We start from the raw sequence: 25,273 nt of genomic DNA, 5'->3' as shown, positions 1-25,273 counted from the left end.
TTTCCATGTTGGCTTGTGTGGGGCTGCCCTTTGGATTTGTGCTGGAAGCTGTTGATAACACAGGGAGAAGGAGGAAGAGGGGATCTTGGGGCGGTGGCCTTTGCTGTCCTGAGTTCCCATTGGATGTGCTGGGGTTTGGGCAGGCCGAGCCTGGGGCCGGGCAGGCAGCAGATCCTGCTTGCAGCGAGGAGCCCGTGTCTTCCAGGAAAAAGCGAGCAAAAAATGATTCACCAGAGGCTCAGTGCCAGGGATCCTGCAACAAATATCGGCTGTGTTTGTGAGTGGGATTTCAGACATCTTACGAGTGCGGTGTCCTGGCAGGAGCCCGATGTTCGCGGGGCGAGGGAAAAACAGGGTTTTGTTCCCATCCCTGTGGGGCCCCAGCCTCGAGGACCGGGGTCTGCCGAGGGTGAGGAGTGTGAAGGGGAAGGGGGAAGCCAGGCCAGCTGCATAGCTGAGGCTCTGCCAGATGGGCTGCGGCCAGGATTTTCCACGAAGTCCCTGCCGAGGTCACTCCAGGCTCCGCCGGAGCCGGGCAGGGGGTGGCACGTGCGGCAGCCCGGAGGCGCAAGGATCGCTGCCCTGCCAGCCCTTCCAGCCGGGTGACAGGGACGGCTGGTGCTTGGTGTGGCTTCCTCCGGCTATAATTCCCTCCCCTGTGGTATGAGGAAGGAATTGGGAGCATAAATGGGAGGAAACTGGTGGGCTGGAATGAGTTTAATAGCGAAAGCAAAGGCACATGCCAGCGAAGCAAGACACGGAATTCATTCCCTGCTTCCCGTTGCAGGCAGATGGGCAGTTGTTCCCAAGAAAACCGGGCTCCAGGCAAGCAGGATGGGGGCTGTGAGCCATAGCAGGATCCCAAATCGCCTGGCTGCAGGGGAGAGCCATGGAATCCAGCCCCAGTGAGGGGATTTGGGATGGACCCGCAGCACCCGCTGGACCCTTCCCTCTGGGAGCCTCTCCAGCCCCGCTGCCCCACACAATCCCATTCCAGCCCATATCCTGCTCAAGCCCTTTGCACATCCTGCCCCACCAAAGCCAGCTTGCCCTCAGCCCCTCCTGAGGGCCGGTGAGGATGGGGGTGCTCCCGGTGACACCCCGGCAAGGATCAGGTTCCACCCGCATCCTCGGCGTGACCCTTCACACCCCGTACGGATGCAGTATCCAGGATCGTGGAGCCTGGTGTGTCCCCCAAGCTTTGTCTCTGTGATGAGGGACAGTTTCCCCCTCCCTCAGGCACATCCCACGGGCTGATATTGTTTGTCATCTGGCCAAGCTGCAGAGGAACACAAAACCACTTCCCTACGATACGAAACCAAGATGGGGCAAAAGTGAAAGAGACCTTTATTTCAACGAGGTTTCTCTGAACCAGGTGCTTCTCCTCGGGATTATTTTGAGGCAGTTGGGGCTCCAGACCCAGAGCAAAGCAGCAAACAGGCAACAGCGGGGTTGGGGGTGCTCAGCTCCTCCCTGGTGTCCGTCCCCAGACACCTCCAGCGAGGGCCCCACAAAAGCTCCGAGCAGCGAGGGAAGAGGGACAGCACGCCAGCGGGCTCCGGGGGAGCACGTGGACTGTCACTCTGCAGTTTTGGTGACCGGAAGACACTCGCCGGCTCCGAGGGCTGAGGGGAACTCGGAGGGGAGGGGGAATGCACAGCTCTCGCGGCAAGGAGGGGACTAAGTGGGGCCGTACGGGTAGCGATGCATCCCTCCGATGGCGCCGGAGACGATCAGGGCCACGACGGTGACAACAATGATGACGATGAGGATGTTGATCACCAGGGCCGTGATGTTCAGGTACTTGGCCGTGGAGCCGTAGCTCAGTGCCCCGCTGTAGTCACCCAGCACTTTGCGGTCCCTGGACTGGGGGGAGGCAGAGGCAGAGTCAGTGGGGCTGGGCGGGGGCACCCCGGGGTCTCAGGGCTGCGGGAGGGTGGGAGAGGTGCTGCAGGTGCCAGAGCGGGCTGAATCCCCCCAAAACGCCGGGGATACCCTGAAGTGCCCACTGCCCTCCCCCCCCCACCCCCCCCCCCCCAAATCCCTGCCGTCTCCAGAGCTTCCAGCCAGGACTCTGTGGGGTCAGTGGTCCATGAAGAGGGAACTCTGTGGGGTCCATGGGGCACCCTCTGGTCTGGAGTCTGTGGGGTCCATGGGACACCCCTGAACTGAGGCTCCCTGGGGTCCATGGGTCTCCCTGGGGCCGGGGGCTCAGTGGCGTCCACGGGGGCTCAGTGGGGTCCACGGGGCATCCCGGGCTGGGGGCTCAGTGGGCTCTATGGGCGTCCCTGAGCTCGGGGACTCCGTGGGGTCCCCGGGGCCGTCCCCACCCCCGGTGCCCTCCCGGTGCCCCCCCGAGCTCCCCACCTTGACGGAGAAGACGAACGCCAGGAGGCCGAGGCAGCAGAAGTTGCCGTACAGGGTGGTGAAGAGGGACCACACCAGGTGGTCCCGGGGCGGCGGCTGCGTCTCCTCCACCATCACCGTCGTGCTCCGGGGCAGCTCCTCCATGCTCACGTCCGCCGGCAGCACCTCGTACGGCGGCAGTGACTGCTGCATGCCTCCGGCTGGGGGACACCAGAGGTGGCACCTGGGGGACACGTGGTTGTCCGGGAGGTGGAGGCACGGCGGGGCGGATGCACTGGCGGTGGTTTCGTTTCCCCGAGATTCAGGACGGAGCGGGAAGAGGCGGCCCCTCCGGACCCCGCTGTGAGGGGGAAAGGAGGCTCCTCCTCCGCCGTGGGAAGAACCCCGGACCCGCTGTCAGGAAAATCCACCGGCGCCAGAGGTTTATGTCCAAAAGGGAGACAGAGGACTCCTCCAACTTTATTCGAATAAAAGGAGAGAGTGCACCGGGGCACAGGCTGGCGGGGTTCTCTCTCGGTTTTGGGGGACGCAGCCTCCTTTAATCCCAAACTCCCGGCCGCACGTTGCTCTTTTCCTTTCCCCGTTGGCTGCGGTAGCAGGAAGGTGCAGCCTTCCCGAACCGCCTGCCCCACATGCCAAGGTCAGGAGTTCACGCCCGTGCAGAGCCCTGTCTCCCTGAGCAGCCACGCCGTCCGCGCCCGGGGACGAACCGGCTGCCCGAAGGCAGCACAGACGCTGGGACCCATTGCAAAGACACCCGTGCCCCCACCCACGGAATTGTTCGTGAAGACATTGGCACACGTTTCCTCTCCCCGCTGTCCTCCTTCCCTGCTCTATCCCTCTCCTTACCCCTTTCCCCGCTTCTTTCTTTGCCCCCTCACTGCCCGCTTCTTTCCTTGTCTCCATCTTTAGCTGTTCTTTGCCCCCTTTTTGCTTCACCGTTTTCTTTCCCTTTTCTTTCTTTACCCCCTGGTTCCCCTGTCCCTTTCCTTGTCCCCTTTTTTGCCCCCTATCCCCCCTTTATCCTTTACCCCATTCTTTCCCGTCTTTTTTCCTCCCTTACTTGTGCCTTTCTTCCCTCTTCCCCTGCGTTGCCCCTCTTTGCCCTTTCTTTTTTTCCTCACTTCTTTCCCTCTCCCTTTCTCTGCCCCCCTTCATTGCCCCCTTTTTACCCCCTTTTTCTTTCCCCTGCTATCTGTACCCCCTTCTCTTCCCTCCCTCTTTCCCTGTCCCTATCTTGTCCCTTTCCTTGCCCCCTCCCAGGCAGCCACCTGGGGACAACCGTGAGCATTTTGGGGTGCGTTTGGGACAACAGGCCCTAAGGCAGAGTCCTCTCCACGTGGCACCGGAACCCCCGTTGGCACTCCCACCCCCCACTGCCAGGGCTTGTATTCTCGGTGCCGACGGGATGCAGGTTGCTGCTCCCGGAATTTTTTTGGAGGAAGTTTCTCCTGGGTCCCACAAATACAGGGTGAGGCCGGGAGGTACCACTTCTTGGAGATGCCATTTGGGATCCCTGGAAAGCTCTGCTTCCCGAGGGCTGCATCCCCTTAAAGGAATCCCCCTCCCGGGCTTCACGGTGTGAGAGTGCTCGAGCTGTGTTAATGCATCGGAATCCGCAGGACACGCTGGCCCGTAACATCCTGCCGGCAATTCTGGGAATGTTTCTGATTAAACAAACCGGACAAGAATGGCCCCGCCCTGGAAACCGGGATTTGGTTTCTGGGACTCGCAGCCCAGGGCGCTGGTGCCCTCTAGTTTTCCCAGCCGTGAGTGTTATTTTTTCCTTTAGTAACAGATCTCTCCCATCTTTTTGCCCCTAGCCCGAGCCGCAGCAAGGAGGGGACACTGCCTCAGCCTGTGGAATGGGACAGGAGGGAAAAAGTCCCACTGTTTCTCACCCCTGAGCAGCAGAGGGAAGAACCAGCCCGCACATCAGTGCAGTGAGTTGTGGGCGGCCTCAGCCCGGCTGAGCAGAGGCGGCCGGGCGGGGCACAGAGCCGTGGCCCCCGGGGCCCCTTGCATCCAGCCAGGGGGATCCTGGGGATCCAGCCCCCACGGGGCTCCTGAACCCAGTGAGTGCGAGTCGGGGGGTCGCATCCAGCGGGGGGATGATCCCGGGGATCCCGCACTCATCTTCCCGGGGTGATTCCGGGGATCCCGCACTCATCTTCCCGGGGTGATTCCGGGGATCCCGCATTCATCTTCCCGGGGTGATCCGGGGATCCCCGCACTCATCGTCCCGGGGTGATCCCGGGGATCCCGCACTCATCTTCCCGGGCTGATCCCGGGGATCCCCGCACTCATCTTCCCGGGCTGATCCCGGGGATCCCCGCACTCATCTTCCCGGGCTGATCCCGGGGATCCCGCCCCCGATCCCGTGGGATCTCCGCGGGTCCGGGGGGGCCCGTGAGTGCGGGTAGCGCCCCCCTGCGGACCGCGCTGGGCGCTGCAGCCCCCGCCGCTGCCAAGCGGGAACGTACCATCCTCGCCGCCGGGGGGAGGAGTCGGGGGGCGGCCCCGCCGAACCCCGCGTCACCAAACGCGCCGATCCCTCCGTCCCCGCGGCACTGAGACCCCGCTCGGCTCCGTCTCGCCGCCGCCGCCCCGCTCTCCCTCCGCGCGGCGCCGGGGACAGCGCCGGGGGCACGGCGCCCCCCCCGCGCCCCGCATGGCCGCGCCCGCGGCGCCCCGCGGGGATGCCGGACCGTTGGCGTGGAGACGCGCGGCGCCTCCGCAGGCCCCGCCCCCGCGGAGCTCCCATTGGCGGAGGGCCCGCGGCCGGCGCCCCGTGATTGGCCGGGGGCGCCGTCGCTCCTCGGCGGGGGCGTGGCCGCGCACAGCGCCCGCTCATTCATTGCCCCCGCGGGCGCGGCGCGGGGGGGGCCATGCACCGGCGGGCCCGGGGCCGCCGAGCCCCGCACCGACCCCCGGCCCCACGAGCCGCAGCCGCCCCGCGGCCGGCCCGGAGCGCGCGGGCTGGACGGGCGAGGGGCCCCATGGGCCGGGGTTAGCCCGGCGGCGGCGGTGGTGGTGGTGGTGGTGGTGGTGGCGGTGGCGGCGGCGGCGGCGGCGGCGGCGGCGGCGGGGGCGATGCGGGCGGCAGCATGCCGCGGCTCCCGGTGAAGAAGCTCCGGAAGCAGCTGAAGCTGCTGCTGCTGCTGGCGCTGCTCACCTCGGCCGCCTGGTTCACCTACCTGCACATCAGCCTGGTGCGCCAGGGCCGCGCCCTGCGCCTCCCCTTCGCCTACGGCAAAGGTAACGGGGGGAATGGGGACCCGGCAGCCCCCGGAGCGGGGCCTCGGGGGGCTTTGGGGGGCCCCAAGGGGTGGTGGAGCCCCCCCGCCCCGCCGGAGTACCGGAGCACCTGAGGTTTGGGGGTCCCCAGGGCGTGCCAGGGCTCCCCCCCTCACCGAGCTCTCAGAGCAGCTGGGGTTTGGGGGCCCCCAGGGGATTTGGGGGTCCCCCGCCCCGCTGGGGCCCCGGAGCACCCCCTCAGGGGTGGGACCCCCCCGTTTGCAGCGCTGGCTTTGCGTCCCGCATCACCCGCGTGGGTTTGGGGCGAGCGGGACCCCTCCGTGGGCTCCGCGCCCCGGCGTTGGACCTCCGGGAGAAGGGGACACCCAGGAGGGCCCCCAAACCGGCCGGGGCATTCATTGTCCCCCCTCGAGCGGCTCCGTCCTCATTTTTCCACCCGCTGCCTGGGCTGCGATGACAAAGAGGCCATTTATAGCCGCTCGCCGCTGCTGGAAGGGGCAACCTCTTCGTTCCCGTCCCTTCCCGACGTTCCCAACCCTTCCCAACCCTCCCCATCCCATCCCAACACTTTCTCAGCTTGTGCTTCTCTGCTGTATAAAAAAACCAAAATTCCTTTTTTTCTCCCGCCCTCGGATCGCGGCCGGGACGGGATTCCGGGATGCTCCGGAGGGACAGGTGCCCTAAGGCTCGGCTTCGTGTCCAGCCGCTCCCGGTTTTCCCGTGGCAGACCTCCGTGGGCTGCCCGGGGGCGGCGGGGGGCACAAAGCGGCTCGGAATATTTGCTGGCTGAAACTTGAGCCGCAGCGTTCCTGGTGGGACCGACCTCGCCCAGCGCGTTTTGTCCTAAAAAATGAGAAGGGGACGGGATTTGGTGCTTATGGAGGGAGGGTAAGGCTTTCCCGAGGGGGTCAGAGCGGTCCCGGGGGTTGGCAAAGCCTCCCGGCTGGAAAAAACAAAGTTTCCGAGTGGAGCAGCAGCATGATCCTGCAAATTTTTGGGCCTTACGGTAAAATCGGGATAATGCGAATGAGCGAGGCAGGAAATGAGGCTGCTGGAGGAGGGGGGGCACCGGGGGCTGCCGGCTCCCTGCGGGATCCTCCGTGGTGGGAAAGCCGCAGGGTCCGCCTGGTGTTCCCAAGGGGGTTTTCCCTGTGTCCCCACCGTCATCCCGAGCTGCTTCCCGCTGGCCCCGCCGTAATCCCAGTGCTCGGGACGGCCGTGTCCGGCCTCGGGCAGGGGGGAAATGGCATGGGGTCGCCGTCCCTGTGGATGGCTGGCTGGGAAAACCGGGGACCGGGGTCCCCCCGGGTGCTGGGGTGCAGCGGCGCGAGGGTGAGCCGAGGTTTTCCTGCCGGGAGGATGCACAGGGATGCCGTGTGCCGGGATATTCCCAGGTGCTGAGCCGGGCACAGTGCCTTATCCCTGCTCTCCCTTCGTGCCTGGCATCCCGGCCGGCCCCTGGGGTGCTCCATGGGTTCTTCTGTGGAAGGAAGGAAGGGAGGGGATGCCCAGCCCCGCTCTGGGTGCCAGCGGGGCCGAATGGCTGCGAGCTGGGAGCGAGGGGCGCTGGGCTTTGGTGGAGAACAGGGTCTCTGGGAGGGGGGAAGAGAGATGGGAAAGTGTTGGGCCGGTGATGGGCTCGGGTTGCCCCTTGCCATGGGGAACACGGGCTCCTTCCCTGGCTGAGGTGTGGAGAGGTGGCTGATTCCCCAGGGAAAGCTGGATCCGGTTGTCCGGGACAGGACTCCAGGGAGATACCGCTCCTTGCACTGGGATTTTCCAGTGGGCGCCTAAAACCTGGGTGAAGGTATAGGAAAGGCAGAGTTTAGGTCCCATTCAGCTTTTTTGGGCACGAGGTGGTGAAAAGGGGTTGGGTGGAAGCTGGGGAAGGCTTTAGCCGTGCACAGATGGACCCTCATCCTGCTGCTGCCAGAGTGGGAGAGCCAGGGAGTGTTTTAGGTGGAAAAACATTGAACGGAGTAGAAAAAAAAACAGACCAAAAACCCCCAAAATAGATCACAGGAAATAAACCACATTGAGGAAAAAACTTGGTGCAAGGGTTTGGGGGAAGAGCATCACCCCAAGGGTCTGCACACCAAAAGGAGTTTGGGGATGACTTTTGGATTTGGCCACCATGAGCCGGGACCTGTCTGTCTGTGCCAGGGGCGCTGCCCGGTTAATTAACAGGGAAAAAGGTTAATTACTCATTGAACAGGGTGTCAGCAAGCAGCTGGACGCTCTGGAGGCTGCAGATGCAGGGCAGGAGGATTTTAGGTAGTTTTGGGGGGTGTTAAGTGGGGAAGACCCATCCAAGTGGGTTGGGAGCACAGTGGGATTATCCCAGGGGTCCCGGCCCCTTCGTTGGTGACACCTGGAGCATCCAGGGGCTGTGCTGGGAGCTGGGCTGGCTCCTGATAAAACACCCCCCTTCTCCTCATCTTCTCCGAGCAGATAATTGCCCTTCTCTGCCTAATTGAACACACGGGTTCCTCTTGGAAATAATGAGGCCATTACCGTGCTCTCCCGGCTGGAAACGGCACCGAGGCAATGGGGTGGAAACGTGGATGCGCCAGGTGGAAAGGGAAGGGGAAAGGATGAGAAAGCCAAAAAGAAGAGGGAGAAAATGACAATAAAACCCTGAAGTGGCTCTTGGTGGGGGTGTGGGGCTGGGGGTTTGCTGGGATTTAGCATGGAGGGTGCTGGCGGTGCTGGAGCGAGGTTTTGGGAGGATTTTGGGGTTCCGGAGAGCCCGGGATGGGTGCTCAAGGGTGCTAAAGGCAGTCCAGGGGTGAAACGGGGGATGCTGCCTGCTGGATGTGGGTCACCCCTCTGCCGTGGTCCAAAGGGCTCCTGAAACCCCCTGATCCCGAGGCAGCCATGGGATGGATGCTCGGTGTCCTGTCCTTGGCTGCGCTCCCTGCAGGGACCCGTCTTTGGGGGGAGCAGGAGGGAGAGGGTTTGGGATGATGTGTCCCTCTGGGATCCGTCTCGGCAGATCCTTTGATTTTAATTGGGAGGCTGGGATGCTGCAGCCTGCTGTGGGCTCTGTCCTTTTTGTCGGGGACGCCGGGAGCGGGTAGGGAAGGGGATGGGAAGGGCCCTTTGAAGATGAAGGGCAGCGGGATTTGGGACTGGGCCGGGAGCTGCTTTTTCTTCTCCTGGCATCACCCTGCTCTCCTGTCCCTGCTGGGAAAGGCTGTTTTCCCTGGGTGGACCCACACGGGGTCCTGGTGCCAGGGAAAGCAGGTCCCATCCCTGCTGCTGGAAGGGAAGCTTGGAGCTGGGGGAATGGGCTGCTTTGGGTGTCACCGGGACCCTTTTTCCATATGGGAAGCCCTTCCCAGGCTGCCCCAGGCTCTGTGCCCTGCTCCTCTAGGGTGCCCAATGGGAAAAATTTGGCACCTGCCTCTTTTGGGTTTTTCAAAGGCAAAAATGTGTCTCTTCAGAGGCACGAGTGGCTTTGAACCACCCCAGGGTGGCACCTGTCCCCAGCCTGGCTGTGACCCGGCCCCCTTGGCGCCCAGAGGGTCCCCAAAACTGCCCCTTTCAGCCGGGGCGAAGCAAGGGATGGCTTTTCCCAAGCACCGGGAGCTCTTTGCGTTGGTGTTTGGGAGCTTTATCCTTCCCAGCGCAGCCCTGGGTCTCTTCCATCCCTTCCCTGGGCCTGCAGCTGGGCCTCTCCAGAGCTGCTCCTTGGGAAGGGGTGAGCAGCCCCCTGGGGTATCAGTGGCCTTGGCACTGGCAGGATGCAGGGATTTTGGCTGGATGAGGAGCCAGGTGGGAGCTGCTGGAAGAGGCTGGAAAGCTGGAACTGGGATGGTGACCCCGCGGGCAGCGCGGAGATCAGGGGCTGGAATGTCTCTGGGGTGAAATGCACCCTAAAGTTGCCAGCATTTCACAGGGACCTTCTCCAGAGGCTGCATCCCAGGCAGCCGAATCTCTGTGCTGTGCTGGGGACTGTGAGTGAGCCTCTGTTGGCATGGAGCAGGGTCTCGTGGGAGCTGCTCCCGCTCTCTTTGGGTCTGCACGGTGGGGCTGAAGGGCGTCGGACGCGCAGGGAGGGACATGGGGGTGGTCTGGGGGCTGCCCGGTCCCAGGAGGGATTCGAGGTCCTGATTATGAGCATGGAAGTGTCGGAGCCGCCTCCCCTGGTGGGTGTTTGTCAGCTGGAGTGGTCTCATGGCAGCTCCATCGCCAGCCAGAGCGATTCCGCATCGATTTCCACGGCTCCAGCTGAGAGGGCTGTCACGGAGCGGGAAAACAGCTGGAAAGGAGTGGGGCAGGCAGGAAAAATCCCCTTCACTTCTCCAGTTCCCTCGGCGAGGCCGTGACAGGTCCGAGCAGGCAGGGGTGGCCAGGGACTGGTGCCGTGTCCCCGTGGTGGACACAAACCCCGTTCCCCTCGGCCCCGTTGGTGTCACCGGCTGTCACCCAGCCCGTGCCACCACCTTCCGTCCGGGGGTTGTGGCCGGGATTTTTGTCCCGTGTTTCTGTGGCGCTGACAGGGGTACTTGTGGTATTGATTCCTCGCTGGCTAATTATAATCGCCTGACATCTCGTTAGGAGGCTCGTGCAGGGCTGCTCCTCCTCCGAGGCAGGAAGATTTGGGAATGGAACCTCGGGGTTTAATGGAGGCGCCGCCGCTGCCGCCACCTCTGCTGCAGCTGTGTCGGGGTTTAAATGTCACCTCCCTCCCTCCCTCCGCGTCGAAGGGCTTGGAAAAGGGCCAGGAGAAACCCCGGCAGGGAAGAAAGGGACTGTGTTTGGAGCTGGGGAGGAGGAGGCGGGCGCTGGGATGTGAAAGGCTCTCTGTGCTTCCCAGCGGAGTTATGGGGCTGGGATAGCGGGGAGGCGCTTCTCCTGTGGGAGGCATCGCTGTGGGTCCGTCGTACCCATGGCCTGCTCCCCGGGATGAGGATCCTGGCTCCCTGTCTGGAGGCTGCTGTGACTCAGAGCTGGTTTGTGCCATGGTTGGTGCTTCCTGCCCCCTCCTCGCTGCTCCCGATGCATCAGCGTCGCTCCAGGGAAGAGCTCTTAGTGCTTCCATCCCCTCCCTGAGCATCCCCTTCCCGAGGCCAGCGGGTCCCTGCTTGTCCTCAGACCTTCCGCCGTCCCTCTCCCGCCCTCTCTGCTCCTGGAGGGAGGCTGGCAAGGGAATGGGTGCAGCAGTGCTGCTGTGCATCCCGGTGGGATGCTGGGAGGAACTGGAATCCTTCTTCCTCCTCTTCCTCTTCTCCTACCCCTGAGCCGCTCCTCCCGCAGGGCTGCGCTTGGGACCGAAGGGATTTTTGGGAGCGGTGATGCTCGTTGGCAGCAGGCGCTGCCCTGCCCCGCCCATTATCCCCATGGCTCTGGTTCCCAGTTCCCCACAGCCCGACCAGCAGTCGTTTTCCGATATTAACATTGCCAGGGAATTGCGTGGACGCCCGGAAGCCTTTTCTGGAGCGGTGCTGGTGCTTTTGCTCCTCCCTGGATGTGGGAGCCCCTCAGAAGGGATGGGGAGAGCGCGGGGGGCTCGTGGGGGTCCTGAGAGCTCCAAGGATGAGCCTGCCCAGCTTGGGTTAACTCCTGGGGGAGAGTGAAGCAGGATGGCCGCGTCCAGCCATCCTTCTGGATGCAGCCAGGGATGCTGCTGCCTCGGGATGCCAGGCAGGGGGTTTGTCTGTGGCAAATCCCACGGGAGACAGGTTTATCTCCCCCGAGGCCGGGAGAGACTCCCTGAGTGGGTGCCACAGAGCCACTCCTGCCTTCCAGCCCCGGGCAGGTCCCTTGGGAGCGCTGGGCTCCCGGTGGCCGCGGTGAACGCACGGATCAGCGCGGTGGGAACTCCTGAGCGGAGTGCGCGAGACGAGCGCTGGCTCCGGTCCTGCTGCTCCCCATCACCCTCCTCACTGAGGGAAGAGGGATGGATGCAGGAACGGAGCTGGGAGAAGGGAGGGGGCGGCCGGGGGAGCTGCCAGGAGCGAGCTGGGGCTGCCAGGGGCTGAAGAATGGCCGGGAGCAGAAGAAGGGGCTTTAGAGCTTAATTTCCTGTCCCTGCCGTGGGGATGGGATTTGTGCTGCCATCTCCAAGGAGATGCTGGCTGCGCGGCCGCTGGAATACTAATGGTGTGGGAGGCGTGTGGCGGGGGGCTCCGGGCGCCTTGGGCCCCTCCCCGGCTGTGGCAGCCGCTGAGGCCGCTTCATTTTGGGGAGTGGGAGCCCCCAGGACTCGCTGGTGGTGTGGAGGGACAGGGACATCTTCCCACACCCTTGGGAATGGGTCGGTGACCCCTTTCCCGCAATTCCTGGGTGCACCTGAGGCTCCCCCTCATTGCCACGTGGGGGTGGCTGGCTTTTGGGGGCCCACAGGAGCTGGCTTTTGGACACCCACCTCTCCGAGCATTGCCTTCAGCTTCCCATGGCTCCGGATTGAACCACGGAGCTGCGCGCCGTCAGCGGTGGCTGAACTGCAAACTCCCCCCGCCCCCCGGGTTTTGGGGTGGCAGGAAAAGGGGATGTGCCCGCCTCCCCCCCCCCCCCCCAAAATCATTTTCCAAGTCTGCTCCACTGTTTTGGGGGCAGTTTAAAATTCCCTGCCCAAGGAAAAGGAGCTGCAGAGGGGAGTCGAAGGCTGGGGATAATTAACCCGGCATGGTAACGAAGCTGACTGGTCTGGGAGCGAGGTCTCGATGTGAGTGTGCTGTAGTGGGGAGAAGATGGTTTGGGGGAATCATGTCTGGGGGGGTCTGGGGCTCTGGGCAGAGCTGCAGGGTGGTGCTCTGCTCTGGGAGAGCTGGGGTTTGGAGGGGCAGGAAGCAGGGATGCATCCCTGAGGATGGACGGGGAGCGAGACCCCCGACAGCTCATCCCGGCATCTCTCATGTGAAGGGCCGGGAGCTGCGGGGGGTGTAATTAAACCTGCTGCTGATGAGCTGCTGCGAAGCTGCTTGGGGCAAATGGAACGAGGGGAATGGCAGCCAGGGCCCCCCGTGCCACCCCCCTTTCCGTGTCGCTGTCCCCTGGCAGCGGAGGCAATGCCAGGGAGAGGGGTGTCCCCAAAAGGGGTGCGGGCATGGGGGGCCGTGGTCTGACCCCTCTCTGCTGCCCTCGCAGATGGAGAGAGGCCGGGGGAGGTGACGGATCCCGGGAGGCGGCCGGCGGCGGCACGGCGCAGGAAAGCCGAGGATTCCAGCGAGAGCCACGAGGAAGATCCGATGGTAACGGGGTGGGAAGGGGCCTGTGGAGGTCTCTGGTGCGAGAGCAGAGCGCTGCAGGCCTTGTCCAGCTGAGGGGATCCAAGGGCTCAGGGGTGCGACTGCTGATTCTGCCCAGCAGCCCTCCCAGTGGGCACAGCCCCAGTCGCCCGCTGAAACTGGGCGGGATATCCCCCCCAGCATCCCACACCCTGCTCCCTGTGCCCTGGCACAGCTTCCCTGAGAAGGGCCTGGCTTCATCTGCTCTGCACTTCCTGCCTTGCTGGGCAAAGCCGGCTGCTCCCGTGTGCTCCGCTCCATCCCGGACATCGGGAGCCTCCGGGCAGGAGGCACTTGGAGTTGTGGCCACGAGGACACCTGGCTGCTGTCCCCTGTCCAGCAGGTCACCGAGGCCCTGTTGAAGGCCCTGCTGTCCCTGTGCATCCCGTTGTCACCAAGAGGCCTCGTGGCAGGGCAGCCGGGTGGGAGGGCGGGAGGGGAGCCACGGGGTGTTCCCTGCCCCATCCCACCAGTGGGTCACTCCTCAGAAATAAGGATGGACAGATGGACAAAGGAGGAATGCCCAGAGGAGGCACAGGCTGGTGCTGGGTAAGGACAGAGGGCACAGCAGGAATCGCATCCCAGCTTTCCCTGGGAGGAGGGAGAATCCTTCCAGCGGGCGAGCGTGGCACAAAACCCTCCCTCGTGAGGTCTTCCGAGGGCACTGCTCCCTCCTCCGGGACTCTAATGAGTTTGTTTAGGCAGATTGCTAATTATTTCCCTGGCACTGTGCATCCACCTGGGCTGTGCTGTGGTGACAGAGCTGTGTCTGCCCCGGGGCGGGGTCGAGGAGGAGGGGGATGATGCTCTAGGGAAGCTGAGGAAGAGGGGGGATGCTCTGGAGGGGCTCCAGAAGTACCTGGCTCTTCCTGGTCACCCATCAGTGAGCTGGAGGCAGGTGAATGCTCACTTAATCCCTCTACATGATGAGATACAAGCAATGGGATTAACCTAATCCCCTTTAAAGGAAGAGGGGGAGTGGAGAGACGTCCCGCTTCCTCCGCTCAGGACGTAGAGATCACCTCTGTGCTTTTGGAGAGGGAGCCCAAAATTCCAGCAGCCCCCAAGAGTGGCCGAACATCTTGGACGAACAGAAAACTCACTGTTTTGGAGAAGTTTTGGCAGAGGAAGGGAAACAAGTTTAGCTGGAACATTTTGTAACTGCTGCCTGCGCCACCTTGTCAGTACTTTTGTGCCTCCTCCTGCTTTTCTTTGCTGTGAGCCGTGAAATCTTTGGCCTTGGTTTGGCAACGCTCAAAATGAGGTGTTCAGATCATGGAATCCTGGAGTGGTGTGGGTTGGAAGGGACCTTAAAGCCATCCAGTTCTGTGGGCAGGGGCATCCTCCTCTACCCCAGGCTACTCCAAGCCCTGTCCAACCTGGCCTTGAAATTTTCCAGGGATGGGGCAGGCACAGCTTTTCTGGGCAGCCTGTGCCAGGGCCTCCCCACAGATGCAGGGAGACATCCCACAAGCACAGGCTGTGCTGGCCCCCATCACCCATCCCATCTCTCCCTCTGTTCCTCCACAGAACGACGGGCAGGACGTGGATGGCTGGTTGTCCAGAAGCCAGCGTTCCAACCGAGCCAGCACCCGCCCCAAACTCAACCTGACCAAGCAGGCCTTGCCCTGGAGCGAGCAGGTGGGTGGGCAGGGAGCAGCCTGGGGGGGATGGAGGAGGAGGAGCCCCACTCAGCTCCCTCTCTTCCCTCGCAGTACAAAGGGAAGGCAAACCTGCACGTCTTCGAGGACTGGTGTGGCGGGGCCGTGAGGCACCTGAGGAAGAACCTCCACTTCCCGCTCTTTCCCCACGTGAGTCCCGGGACAGGTGCTCGGGGGTCGGCGGGAGGCTCCACCCGTCCCCCCCTGGGTCTCCGCTGGTCCTCTAGGCCCTGGCAGGCAGCGTCTGGCTTGGGGAGGTGATTCCCAGCCGGAAGGAGAGGTGGGTGGTGATGGGGATAACACGGAGGAGGTGATCCGTGCCCGTCTCCTCGGCAGACCCGCACCACGGTCAAGAAGCTGGCTGTGTCTCCCAAGTGGAAGAACTACGGGCTGAGGATTTTTGGCTACATCCATCCCTTCAAGGATGGTGAGTGACGGGGCGTGGCCTTTTTCCCCATGCAGCAACATGCAGACGCCGTGTCCTTCCCCTTCCTGGCCACAGGAGGACAGAAGGGCTCTTGGGGACGGTCCCCAAATCCTGGCTCCTTGGCGGGAGGGCCCTTCTGGAGCCTAGAACTTTTCTCTGTGGCTTTGAAGGGAGGCGAAGCCCTGATGCCATCCAGGACAGAGCCGTGACGTGGGGTCAGGGGTGGCCCCGTCCCTGTTTCCCCATCTCACCACGAGGCACCGGGACTGAGCCCTCGCCACCAGGCTCCCTGTGTCCCTCCGTGGTGACCCTCTCCGTGGCTCTCCGCAGGGGATTTCCAGTTTTCCGTGGCATCGGATGACAACTCGGAGTTCTGGCTCAGCTCCGATGACAGTCCCTCCAACTCCCGGCTGGCTGCCTTCGTGGGCAAGGTATGGTGTCACCTCTCCTCCTTTCCCTGCTCCAGGGGGAAGGACCTGTGTGGGATCCACATGTGGCTTCTCTGCTCCCTTGGGAATGCCGGGCTGTTTCAGCCTGCTCCCATCCCTGCCCCTGGCCCTGCCTGGCTTGGCTTCCAGAGGAGCCCCCTTGGTCCCCTCTGGGTTGCAGCTGCCGCAGACTAGGAGATGTAATGTTTATCCCTGGGTTTTCTTGGGGTTAATCCCTCTGATGGGAGGCTGGTGGGCTTTGGTTGGTGTCCTGCTGCTCTCATGCTCCTCCTTCCTTCCCTCCTTCCCAGCTGGGCACCGAGTGGACGGCGCCGGGAGAGTTCACCAAGTTCAGCTCCCAAGTCTCCAAGCCCCTGCGGTGAGTGCGTCCTTGGGGATCATCCCGTGGGCATGGAGTCAGGGACGTGGAGCTGCTGGCTCTGACCTCCCTGGGCCGTGGTCCCTTCCCAGAAGGCACGTGGGGCTGGGCTGGACCTCAGATCCGTGGTTTGACGGGGCAGCTGATGGGGTGGGGATGTCCCAGTGTCCGCCCCATCCCACAAAACCCCTCAGCGGTGGGACAGGGGGGGGAGTAGACACCCTCCTCGGCTCCCGGCCTCCTTGCCCCAGGAAGGGATTGCCCACCCATGGGCAGGGCAGGGAGGCTTTCCCAGGCTGGCCCTGGGCTCTGACCGCTGTGTCCCCTCCCCTGCAGCCTCATGTCCTCCCGGCGTTACTACTTCGAGCTGCTCCACAAGCAGGACGACCGGGGCTCGGACCACGTGGAGGTTGGGGTGAGTCAGTGCCCCCTACCCCAGGCCAGGCTCCTCCCAGGACTGCAGAGCCAGTGCCAGGGCTTTTCCCCACGCGTGTCAAAGGGCTTCATCCCGGAGCAAAGCCACGGTTTCCCCCTGCCGTGGCTGCCAGTGGGGACAGGTCAGGGTCGCCGTTTCCCTGGTTATTCCAGCACTGGGACACGTGGAATTCTCCTTTCCTGCTGGCGGTCTTTGGGCAGCCAAAGACCCTGCCATCCCCCTCCCGTGGGCAAGGAGAGCGCAGAGCAGGCAGGTCCCACCTTGCTGGCTGCATCCCAGCAGTGGGAGAGAGGCGGCTGAGGCGATAGAGCGATTCCCTGTTTTCTTCTTTTCCCCCCTTGGAACCACCGTGAGTTTCGAATCTGAACTTGCCTGCCTTGGCAGCGCAGCCCTGGCCGAGCCCCGAGCGTGTGTCAGGGGCTCAGGCTGGCTGAGGGGAAGATGTTGGCTCGTTAGCAAAGGTTTCCTTTCTCCCAAGAACTCATTAATCACCGGAGTCAAAGTGGTGCCAGCAAAGCACCAGGGAGGCCGGCAGCGGCAGCACCCCTTCCTCGCTGGCTGCCTCCCTCCTCCCCATCCCCTCCATCCCGATAAGATCTGCGTTTCTTCGGGCAAAAACAAATAGTGGGGAAAACAAAGAGACGGGGGAGATGTTTCTGAGATGGGATGTTTTTGCTGGAGGGAGGGAGGGAGGAGGGAGCGAAGCCTTTCAGCCGTGCAGAGGAACCTCTCGGCTGTGCAGAGAGAGACAACAACAACATCCACAACAAAAGCAGGACCCTGGTGTGCCTCGCCCCGGGGGCATGGAAGGGCTTGTCCTGACAAAGGCTCCAGACTGGCTTTTAAAATGCTGGAGTTCAATCAGGGCAGGCAGCTCTGGAGACCCTCTTAAGGCAAACTCTCCTTTATGAAGCACTGGAGTGAGGAAAGGAGTCCTTTGGCCACAGGACTTGTGGCAGTCCCAGAGGGGAAGCAGCATGAGCCTGTGTCCCACCCACAGGAGCCTTTCCCTCTCTGACCCTGCGGGGATCCCTGCTAGTCCCAAACCCTGCAGGAAATGGGGCAGGATCACCCCTCTCTCTTTGCTCCTCTTCTGCAGGGAAGTTTCTGGGAGCTGCAGGCAGGGAGGACCCATCCTGGGGTGCCGGCGTTAGGCAGCTGCATCCCCACCCCTGCCTCTCTCCCGCTCATTCCCCATCTCCTTTTATTTTTTCCCAGTGGCGAGTTTTCCTCCCCAGCCTGAAGTTTGAGGTGATCGACTCCTCCTACATCTCCCTGTACACAGGTAAGGGCCAGGCTGCTCCTGCAGCCACAGCCAGTGGGCTCTCCGGGGGCTGCACGTGCCGGGAGAGGTGGGAAGGAGAGCAGAACCTGGGAAATGGGGGGAGATGTCAGCCTCTGAATCCCCACCACTGGGCTTCTGCCTGGTGTAGGGAGGGATGCAAGGGCTGCAGTGGGTAGGATGGATGCTGGGAGCGGGCTGAGGCGCTGCTGAAAGTGGGATGTGGAGGCAACACACCACAGAGGAAGCACAGCTCTGCTGGTGCCGCAGCCTCGTCCTGGCTGCCAAGACCCCGCTGGCTCCGGGGCCTGGCCCTGAGTTATGAGGAGCTGTCGTGGGAGCGGGGATGGATGGCACAAGGTTTAATTAAATCTATAGATCTTCTGCTTCCTGCCCCTGCCCTGGCAGCAGGAAAGGGCTTGATGGATGGGTGCTGGCCCGGCGCTCCGCACGGAGCGGGAGCGGTCATCATTCCTGCTCTGGAAGGTGTCGATAAGGAGGAGGGAGCAGGCAGCAGGCGGGATCCGTGGGGGGAAGAGGGATGAGCGGTGCCAGCGGTGCTGATGCAGGTGCCCACGAGATGGATGACGTGCAGATAAATCCCTGTCCCTCAGCGCCGGCTCTTCCCGCTCCTCCCTCCTGCTTCCCGGCTCCCTCAGACCCAGCAGCACCCCGAGGCAAAGCCATGTCACCCCTGGGGAGCCCATCCCAGCAGCAGCTAGAGCTCCTTCTTTCCTTCTTTCCATCCTTCCTCCCTTCCTCTGGACTTTTCCAGGGGCTCCAGCCCAACCCCAGCCAGCTGCAGGGACACATTTGGGAAGCCTTTCCCTGCCCCAAGCAGAAGGATTTGGGGCTTGGGAAGGGGGAATCCTGCTTCCCTGTGGCTCTGCAGCAGGCAAGGCTTCCTGGGAAGGGAGCAGCCGTGGGAGCACGGCTGAGGTGACCTCCTGTGGGAGCCTGGGGGCTGGCTGGTGGCCAAGGGTGACATGCCACCCTCATCCCTGGGCAGGAGGCACCCCAGCTCGTGTTGCAGCTACCTGCAGGAAGGACACCCAGGGTTTAATCCCCGTGTCCTTGGGAGTTAAAGCCCTGAGCGTTCCCTGAGCATTTTTGAGGCCACAGTAATCGGAGCACGGTGGCCTGGCTGGGATCAGCCGTGCCCTCGCCCTCATTAGTCCACGCAATAATCGTTAGGCTGATTAGTCACGGGGTCTGCGGGATGGCTGGGAGGGCTACATCTGCTTCCCTGGGAGCAGGAGGAACCCACAGTGCTCCCAGCCCTCTTGGAGGGATTGGGAAAGGCCCCCTTGGAGGGTGCTCCCGGCGTGCCGGGGGGTTCAGCCCCGGCCCTGTCCCGCAGATGAGTCGTCCCTGAAGATGAACCACGTGGAGCACATCCCGCAGACCTTGGCCAGCCACAGCGGGAGCCACCTCTGGGAGGCCCAGCAGGACGAGCACGGGGCCGACATGCTCAAGGCCGACCCCAGGGACACCTTCTTCCTCAGTAAGTTCCAGCAGAATGGCTCCGTGCCAATCCCTGATGGGATCTGGGGAGGAAAAAGGCTGCTGTGGGCGCCTGGGTCATCCCTGCCGCCCTCTGCCCGTCTCTCGGGTGGGGGCATCTCTGCTGGGCTCTGTTGGGACGCTTTGGGCTTCTCCACAGCCCCTGCCATCGAGGCGTCCCGCGTGGAGAACGTGCTGGTGCCCTGTGCCTACAGCCCCACCTACGTGGTGAAGGATTTCCCCATCGCCCGCTACCAGGGCCTGCAGTTCGTAAGTGTCTCCCTGGGGACAGGGCCACGCTCCCATGGGGACGCTGCGGAGCCCAGGGCGGGGATGTTCCCCTCTGGGGAAAATCCAGGAGGAAGCGTCCCTCGCTGGAGGGTCGGGCTCAGCTTCCCAGGCTCGGCCCGAGCGGCTCGGGGTTAAATCCCCGTGGGGTGTTTGAGGTGCCGGGGGTCACTTCGGTGCTGGTGGTGGCCTCGGGTCCCCAGCTGCTCGGGGTGACACGGCACCGTCACCCCCCCCCAGGTCTACCTCTCGTTCGTGTATCCTAACGACTTCACGCGCCTCACTCACATGGAGACGGAGAACAAGTGCTTCTACAGGGAGTCCCCCCTCTACCTGGAAAAGTAGGTACTGGGGGCTGGGATTTTGGGACAGCGCTGAGGTGGTGCGTCCTCGGCCGCGTGTCCCTGTCCCCCACGGAAGGGCCACCCAGGCTGGCTCTTTGCTCGTCTCCTGGACACGCAGCAGCAGCTTGAGTGCTGGCAGGGCTCCTGGATTTGGGAACCCCGGCTCCCTTGGCAGCTGGGTGCTCCTCCCCGCACACATGCCTTGCTCCTCCCTTCTCCCGGGCCCTCAGCTGCCCTCTCCATCCCCAGGTTTGGGTTCTACAAGTACATGAAGATGGATGAGGAGGAGGAGGATCCGCGGCAGCGAGCGTTTCTCTTCCTCGGCCCCGACAGTGAGTCACCGGCATCGCTGGGCACAGGGCCGAGCTCCCGGCAGCCTCACTGGCAGCTCATCCCCTCCGAGCTGTGGCTCAGCGGGATGACTCCAGCAGTGCCAGAGGCTCCAGGAGGGCAGGGCTGTGCAGAGCGGCATCCCTCAAAGCACCCCTCCGAGCATCCTGCTTGGCGTGACCACAGGGCGGTGTGGGAAGCGGGACACTGGAGTGGGATTTGCTCTTCCTCCCGTATCTCCTGGGTTGGCCTCGGCAGTGGGCAGCAGGAACCGGACCCAGTGTGGAGTCTGGGGATGTCCATGGAGCCTGGGGGTGCTCCTGGGGGACCAGAGGCTGTTTGGAGCGTGCCCTGGTCAGTTTGCCGCTTGGCAAAGCCCTGGCAGGTCGGGTTTGCTCCTGGACGAGGTGGGATTGGTGCCGAGATTTGAGGTGGGGATAAGCGGTAGCAACTGGAGCTGCCAGCCCTGGGTGGGCATCCCTGGGTGGGCACCCTCTGGCGCCCCAGCCCTGCTCCCTCACCTCAGCCACAAACAGGCTCCTCTCCTGGTGGCGTCAGGCTCTGCCTCCTTGTCTTGGCCTCAGGATATTAATCTCTGCCTTCGCTCACTAGACTTCCTGGAGGATGAGGAGGAGGAGGAAGGAGTGGACAGCCCTGAGCCCACAGACCCTCCTGCCGAGGCCAAGGAGCAGAGCTTGGGGCCGGCACCCAGAGCCAAAGGGAAGGATGCCCCGCCGGTCACCGGGGATTACGGGGACGACCTGGACTATTACAGCTTCCGCCGGCAGCGGGGCTGGGCGCGGGCCGAGGCGGGCACCCCTGGGCAGCTGGGGACGTGGAGCACGTCCAGCCCAGCCCCTGCCCTCCAGCAGGATCCCGCGTCGGAGCGGGGCCCAGGCCGGGCGCTCCACTGGCTGCCCCAGGACGAGGGCGAGGAGGATGAGCTGGGGCTGCCGGCGGCGGCGTCTCCGAAGCATGGCCCGGCCCTGGGCCTGCAGCCCCACCTCTCCGTGCCCATCTTTGGTGGCAAAGCCAAAACGCCGAGTCCCAGCAGGCCGGCAGCTCCCAGCGAGGACAAGAAGCCCCGGAAAAGCCAGGAGAAGGTCTATGTGACCCGGCTGCAGCCTGGGAAGCGCAAAGCCCCAGCCCAGGAGCCGGCCTTCCCCGGCATCTTCCTGTACCCAAAGCCTGTGAAGAGAGTCCACCTGCGCTCCAGGACCCCGCAGAAGCATCCTGTCGCCCCCAGCAAGCTCCGGGCCGTCCCTGGCCGCCGGAGCCCCTGGCTCCTGAGCAACATCTCCAAGGAGAGGGACCCTGCCAGGCGGAAGAGCGGCAGGAGGTGGGAGCGGCCGCCCAAGCAGCGGGGGCTGCCCGGCCTCCTCGCCCTGGGCACCGAGGGGCTCTTCAGCCGTGAGGACACGACCCCTGCCCCGGGCAGGACAGCAGCCACTGCCGGCTACAACTCATCCGAGGCCACGCGCTCCGAGGGGACGCGGGCCACGTCCTTTCTGAAGGTGTCGGAAACGACGGCGTCGCAGCAGGAGGAGGGGAAGGGGCAGGAGGAGGAGGAGGATGAGGAGGAGGAGGTGTCGGACTACTCCTACGAGGCGGGGGAGCTGCAGCAGGGCTGGCTGGAGGACTCCATCAACTGGCAGCGGACGTTCAGCGTCAGCTCGGTGGACTTCGAGCTGCTGCGCTCCGACTGGAACGACCTGCGCTGCAACGTGTCGGGAAACCTGCAGCTGGGCGAGAGTGAGGTGGTGGACGTGGTGGCCCAGTACATGGAGAGGCTCAACGAGAAGAACGGAGGGTGCGGAGGGAGCGGGATGGCGGCAGGAGTTCAGGGGCCGGGTCCTGGATCGTGGGAAGCAGAGCCTCGTGGTGGCGGTGACTTCAAGGCTTCCCTTTTCCCTGTAGGATCTACACCCTCCTGAGGATCATCAACGTGGAGAAGCGGCGGGACACGGCGCGGGGGAACCGGTACCTGCTGGAGCTGGAGCTGGCGGAGCGTGGCCAGCGCACGGTGCGGCTCTCCGAGTACGTCTACGTCCTCCTGCACCAGGGCAAGCAGGACGACAGCGCCGAGGCCAACCCCGACGGGCTGGCCCTGGGGGCCACCGAGCCCCAGCCCAGTGCCTGGAGCATCCTCTATGGGAAATCCGTCCTGTGCCGGCCCCTGCGGCTCAGCTGGAGGCAGGACGTCATGGTGCACTTCGTGGTGCCAGGTAGGTGATGGCGAGGACACGGCTCCCCGGGCTCTGTGCTGCTCCCTCAGCATCCTCCCGCCGGAGGAAGGCAGCCCCTTGGCTCCCCCAGCATGATGAGGGTGTCAGCTCGCCTCAGGAGGGGCTGGCTTGGCTGGGAGGGGGTGCTGTGGGTGCCCCACGTGAGCCTGAGGGCCGTGTCTCCGGCAGTGAAGAACCAGGCCCGCTGGGTGCAGCAGTTCATCTCGGACATGGCCGGCCTCTACGGGGCCACGAGGGACGCCAACTTCAACGTCATCCTGGTGGATTTCGACAGCGAGGACATGGACGTGGAGAAGGCCCTGCGGGACGCCCGCCTGCCCCGGTAACTCCCAGCCTGCAGCCTCGGGGGTCTGGGGGGCTCCCCGTGGTGGGACAGCTGCTCACACAGCCTGCTGCTCCTTCCCCGCCTGCTCAGTGCCTGCCTCGCTGCCCCTTCCCTCCTCCTCCTCCTCCTCCTCATTTTTGGGCGTTTAAACTACTTTTCCATGTGGATTTGGGGGTGCAGAAACTTGTGACTGCACAGGGGGAGCCTCAGCTTGAGCTGTAGCACCTGGGCCTTCCTGGGAAGGTTCTTTCTCCATGCCAGTGGCTCCTGTCCCCCTCCTGGCTGTGTCCCTGCCTGTCCCCAGCGCTACCTGCCCTGTCCTCTCTCCCAGGTTCCAGTACCTGCGGCGCACGGGGAATTTCGAGCGCTCGGCCGGGCTCCAGGCTGGCGTGGACATGGTGGAGGTGAGCGGGGACAGGGACCAGCTCTGGCCATGGCTCCTCTCCCCGGGGCTGTTCCTCTCTGATCCCCCTGACCGTGCCCGTCCCCTCCCAGGACGAGCACAGCATCGTGTTCCTGTGCGACCTGCACATCCATTTCCCTGCCAACATCCTGGACAGCATCCGGAAGCACTGCGTGGAGGGCAAGCTGGCCTACGCTCCCATCGTCATGAGGCTGAGCTGCGGCAGCTCCCCCCGGGAGCCCAACGGTGAGCAGGGACCCCTGTCCGGCCGGGAGCACCCCAAAACCGGGCCATGCCCTGGTGCACCTCCGCAGGAGGTGGCGCAGGTGGGGACGGACCCGTGGTGGCAAGAGGGGTTGGGATGGGGAGTTCCCGTGGCTCCCAGGTGGTGGGGAGAGCACAGAGGGGATGATGAGATGGGCATTTGGGGGTCCCCCCACCCCTCACCTCATTGTTCCCCCCCAGGCTACTGGGAGGTGAACGGCTTCGGCCTCTTCGGCATCTACAAGTCGGACTTTGACCGCGTGGGAGGGATGAACACGGAGGAGTTCCGGGACCGCTGGGGCGGGGAGGACTGGGAGCTGCTGGACAGGTGAGCCTGGGGGTCCTGCAGCCCCTGAACCCCCAGGAGCAGGGTCGGCCACGTGGATTTGGGCACATCCATCAAGCTGGCTGGGGGCTGGGGTGGTGAAGGGGAAAACCTCCCTTTGGGAGGGCTGTGCCCTTCTGTCCGTCCACCCGGAGCCCTGTCCCTCTGTCCATCCATTTCTTGAGCCCCATCCCCTGAGCCCCGTCCCTGTGTCCCTCGGTCCGCAGGGTGCTCCAGAGCGGGCTGGAGGTGGAGCGCTTGCGCCTCAGGAACTTTTACCACTACTACCACTCCAAGCGCGGCATGTGGAACGCCCGCAGCAAGAAGCCCTCCAAGGACTAGTGCCCAAGCCCGGCCCGTAGCCACCGAGCCCCAGCACCCGCCTGTGCCCCGCCACCACGGCCACCGCGCCCCGGTGCCGGCACGGGGGGCACCCAGCACCCCCTGCCTGGGGAGGGGGGAGCGGGGAGGGCCACGGTGGGTGGTGGCTTTTTTTCTCGAGGGTCTTATTTCTTAGTCAGCAATGAATTTATTAACTCCTTAGTGCCGGTGGGTCCCGGGGGCTGTGCTGGGTCCTGGGGGGCTGTGCCAGGCTGGGGATACCGGAGGTGGAATTGTGGCATCCAGGATCGCTTTGCAGCTGGAGCTGCCCAAGCCCTCCTGCTCCCCTTCCAGGACCCACGGAGGGAAGGGGGGGTCTGGCTGTGCCCTGCACTCGGGACACGCTGTGGGTGGGGGGCAGAGCCCCGAGGCTGGCGCTGCCCGTGCCGGGCTGGGCTGGGGGGGGGACGGGGCAGAGCCTGGAGCAGGTACGGGCAGATGACGTTTCCAAGCTAATTTCTGTGAAATTATGAGGTAGGAAGCTGTTTTCAGGAAGTTTTTGTCTGTTTGGTTTGGTTTTTTTTTTATTCTTAAAAAATTAAAATCAATGTCTTGGCTGGGATTTCCCTCCGCTCCGTCACCCCCACACGCGGGTGGGGATGCAGGGCATGGGAACTGCGTTGGCCTCTGTCCCTTGGTCCCCGAGGGTCCCCCCTCTGTGGTGGGAGTGGGCAGCAGCTTTCCGTGCTGTTTCCATGCGAGGAGGAGGAGGAGGAGGAGGAGGCAGCACTCTGTTTGATGCCCGGCCACGAGCCCGGGCTTGCTGAGCCTCCGCCCCACTCCTGGGCTCCACCCAGCTCCATGGGGGGCTGCCTGGGTTCCCTGGGCTCCTGCATGTCCTGGCACACTTGTCCTTGCCCACCCTCTGTGCTGGTGCTGCCCCTCACCCGAGTCTGTCTGTGGTGGCGTCTCGAGGGTTGTGTCCTGTCCCACCTGCCACGGGCTCCTGCTCCTCAGCCAGGTCCCCCCGTCCCCCAAATCCCCTGGGCTCCTCCCTGAAACAGCCTCGCAGTTTCCCTCCAAATGTTTCATGCCCCGTCTGCATCCCCCAGGCTCGCTCCGAGCATCCCGAGTTTGAGGTGAGGATGGACGAGGGGGGCTCAGCCACCCCAGTGCCATCAGCAAACAGCTACAGTTGGCGGCTTTTTGTCTCAAATTCGGTACCTGTGGCCCCAGGCTCTGTTGGGGAGGGACCATCCCGGCAGGCAGGAGTTGTTTCTCCCCTCTCCTTGCCCTGCTCCCTGGTTTTTTGCAGCGCTTTGGAAGCGCTTTGTTGTGGGCGAGGGCTGTGCCCGCTGCGCCGGGAGCTGGTCTGTGGCTGGGCAGAGCGGGTGGCCCCACGGCCCCCGGGCCACCAGTCCCATCCCAAAACCAGCCTGGCCTTAGGCACA

At 63.8% G+C, this 25,273-nt stretch overlaps 2 protein-coding genes across 2 annotated transcripts; one reads left to right on the top strand and one right to left on the bottom strand.

Moving 5' to 3' along the window:
• Window positions 1–1,324: 1,324 nt before the first annotated feature.
• LOC120410099 lies at window positions 1,325–5,225 on the bottom strand. Its single transcript, XM_039552956.1, has 3 exons — window positions 4,851–5,225; window positions 2,368–2,760; window positions 1,325–1,866 (listed from the first exon to the last, which is right to left on the bottom strand). Exons 1-3 carry the CDS (start codon window positions 5,223–5,225, stop codon window positions 1,681–1,683), a joined length of 954 nt encoding a protein of 317 aa, XP_039408890.1. The 3' UTR covers window positions 1,325–1,680.
• Window positions 5,226–5,436: 211 nt separating this feature from the next.
• On the top strand, window positions 5,437–24,439 carry B4GALNT4 (beta-1,4-N-acetyl-galactosaminyltransferase 4). Its single transcript, XM_039552821.1, has 20 exons — window positions 5,437–5,625; window positions 12,721–12,824; window positions 14,391–14,501; window positions 14,576–14,671; window positions 14,858–14,948; window positions 15,279–15,379; window positions 15,688–15,755; window positions 16,092–16,170; window positions 17,410–17,476; window positions 18,834–18,977; window positions 19,137–19,246; window positions 19,505–19,605; window positions 19,858–19,940; window positions 20,551–21,748; window positions 21,856–22,163; window positions 22,353–22,506; window positions 22,841–22,913; window positions 23,005–23,158; window positions 23,378–23,504; window positions 23,729–24,439. The coding sequence occupies exons 1-20, from the start codon at window positions 5,475–5,477 to the stop codon at window positions 23,841–23,843; spliced, it is 3,435 nt and encodes a 1,144-aa protein (XP_039408755.1). The 5' UTR covers window positions 5,437–5,474; the 3' UTR covers window positions 23,844–24,439.
• The last annotated feature ends 834 nt before the right edge of the window (window positions 24,440–25,273 follow it).

Source organism: Corvus cornix, chromosome 5, assembly GCF_000738735.6.
Source record: "Corvus cornix cornix isolate S_Up_H32 chromosome 5, ASM73873v5, whole genome shotgun sequence".
Lineage (NCBI taxonomy): Eukaryota > Metazoa > Chordata > Aves > Passeriformes > Corvidae > Corvus > Corvus cornix.
Note: the sequence above shows the minus strand (reverse complement) of the source record. Positions and strands in the feature narration are given on the sequence as shown.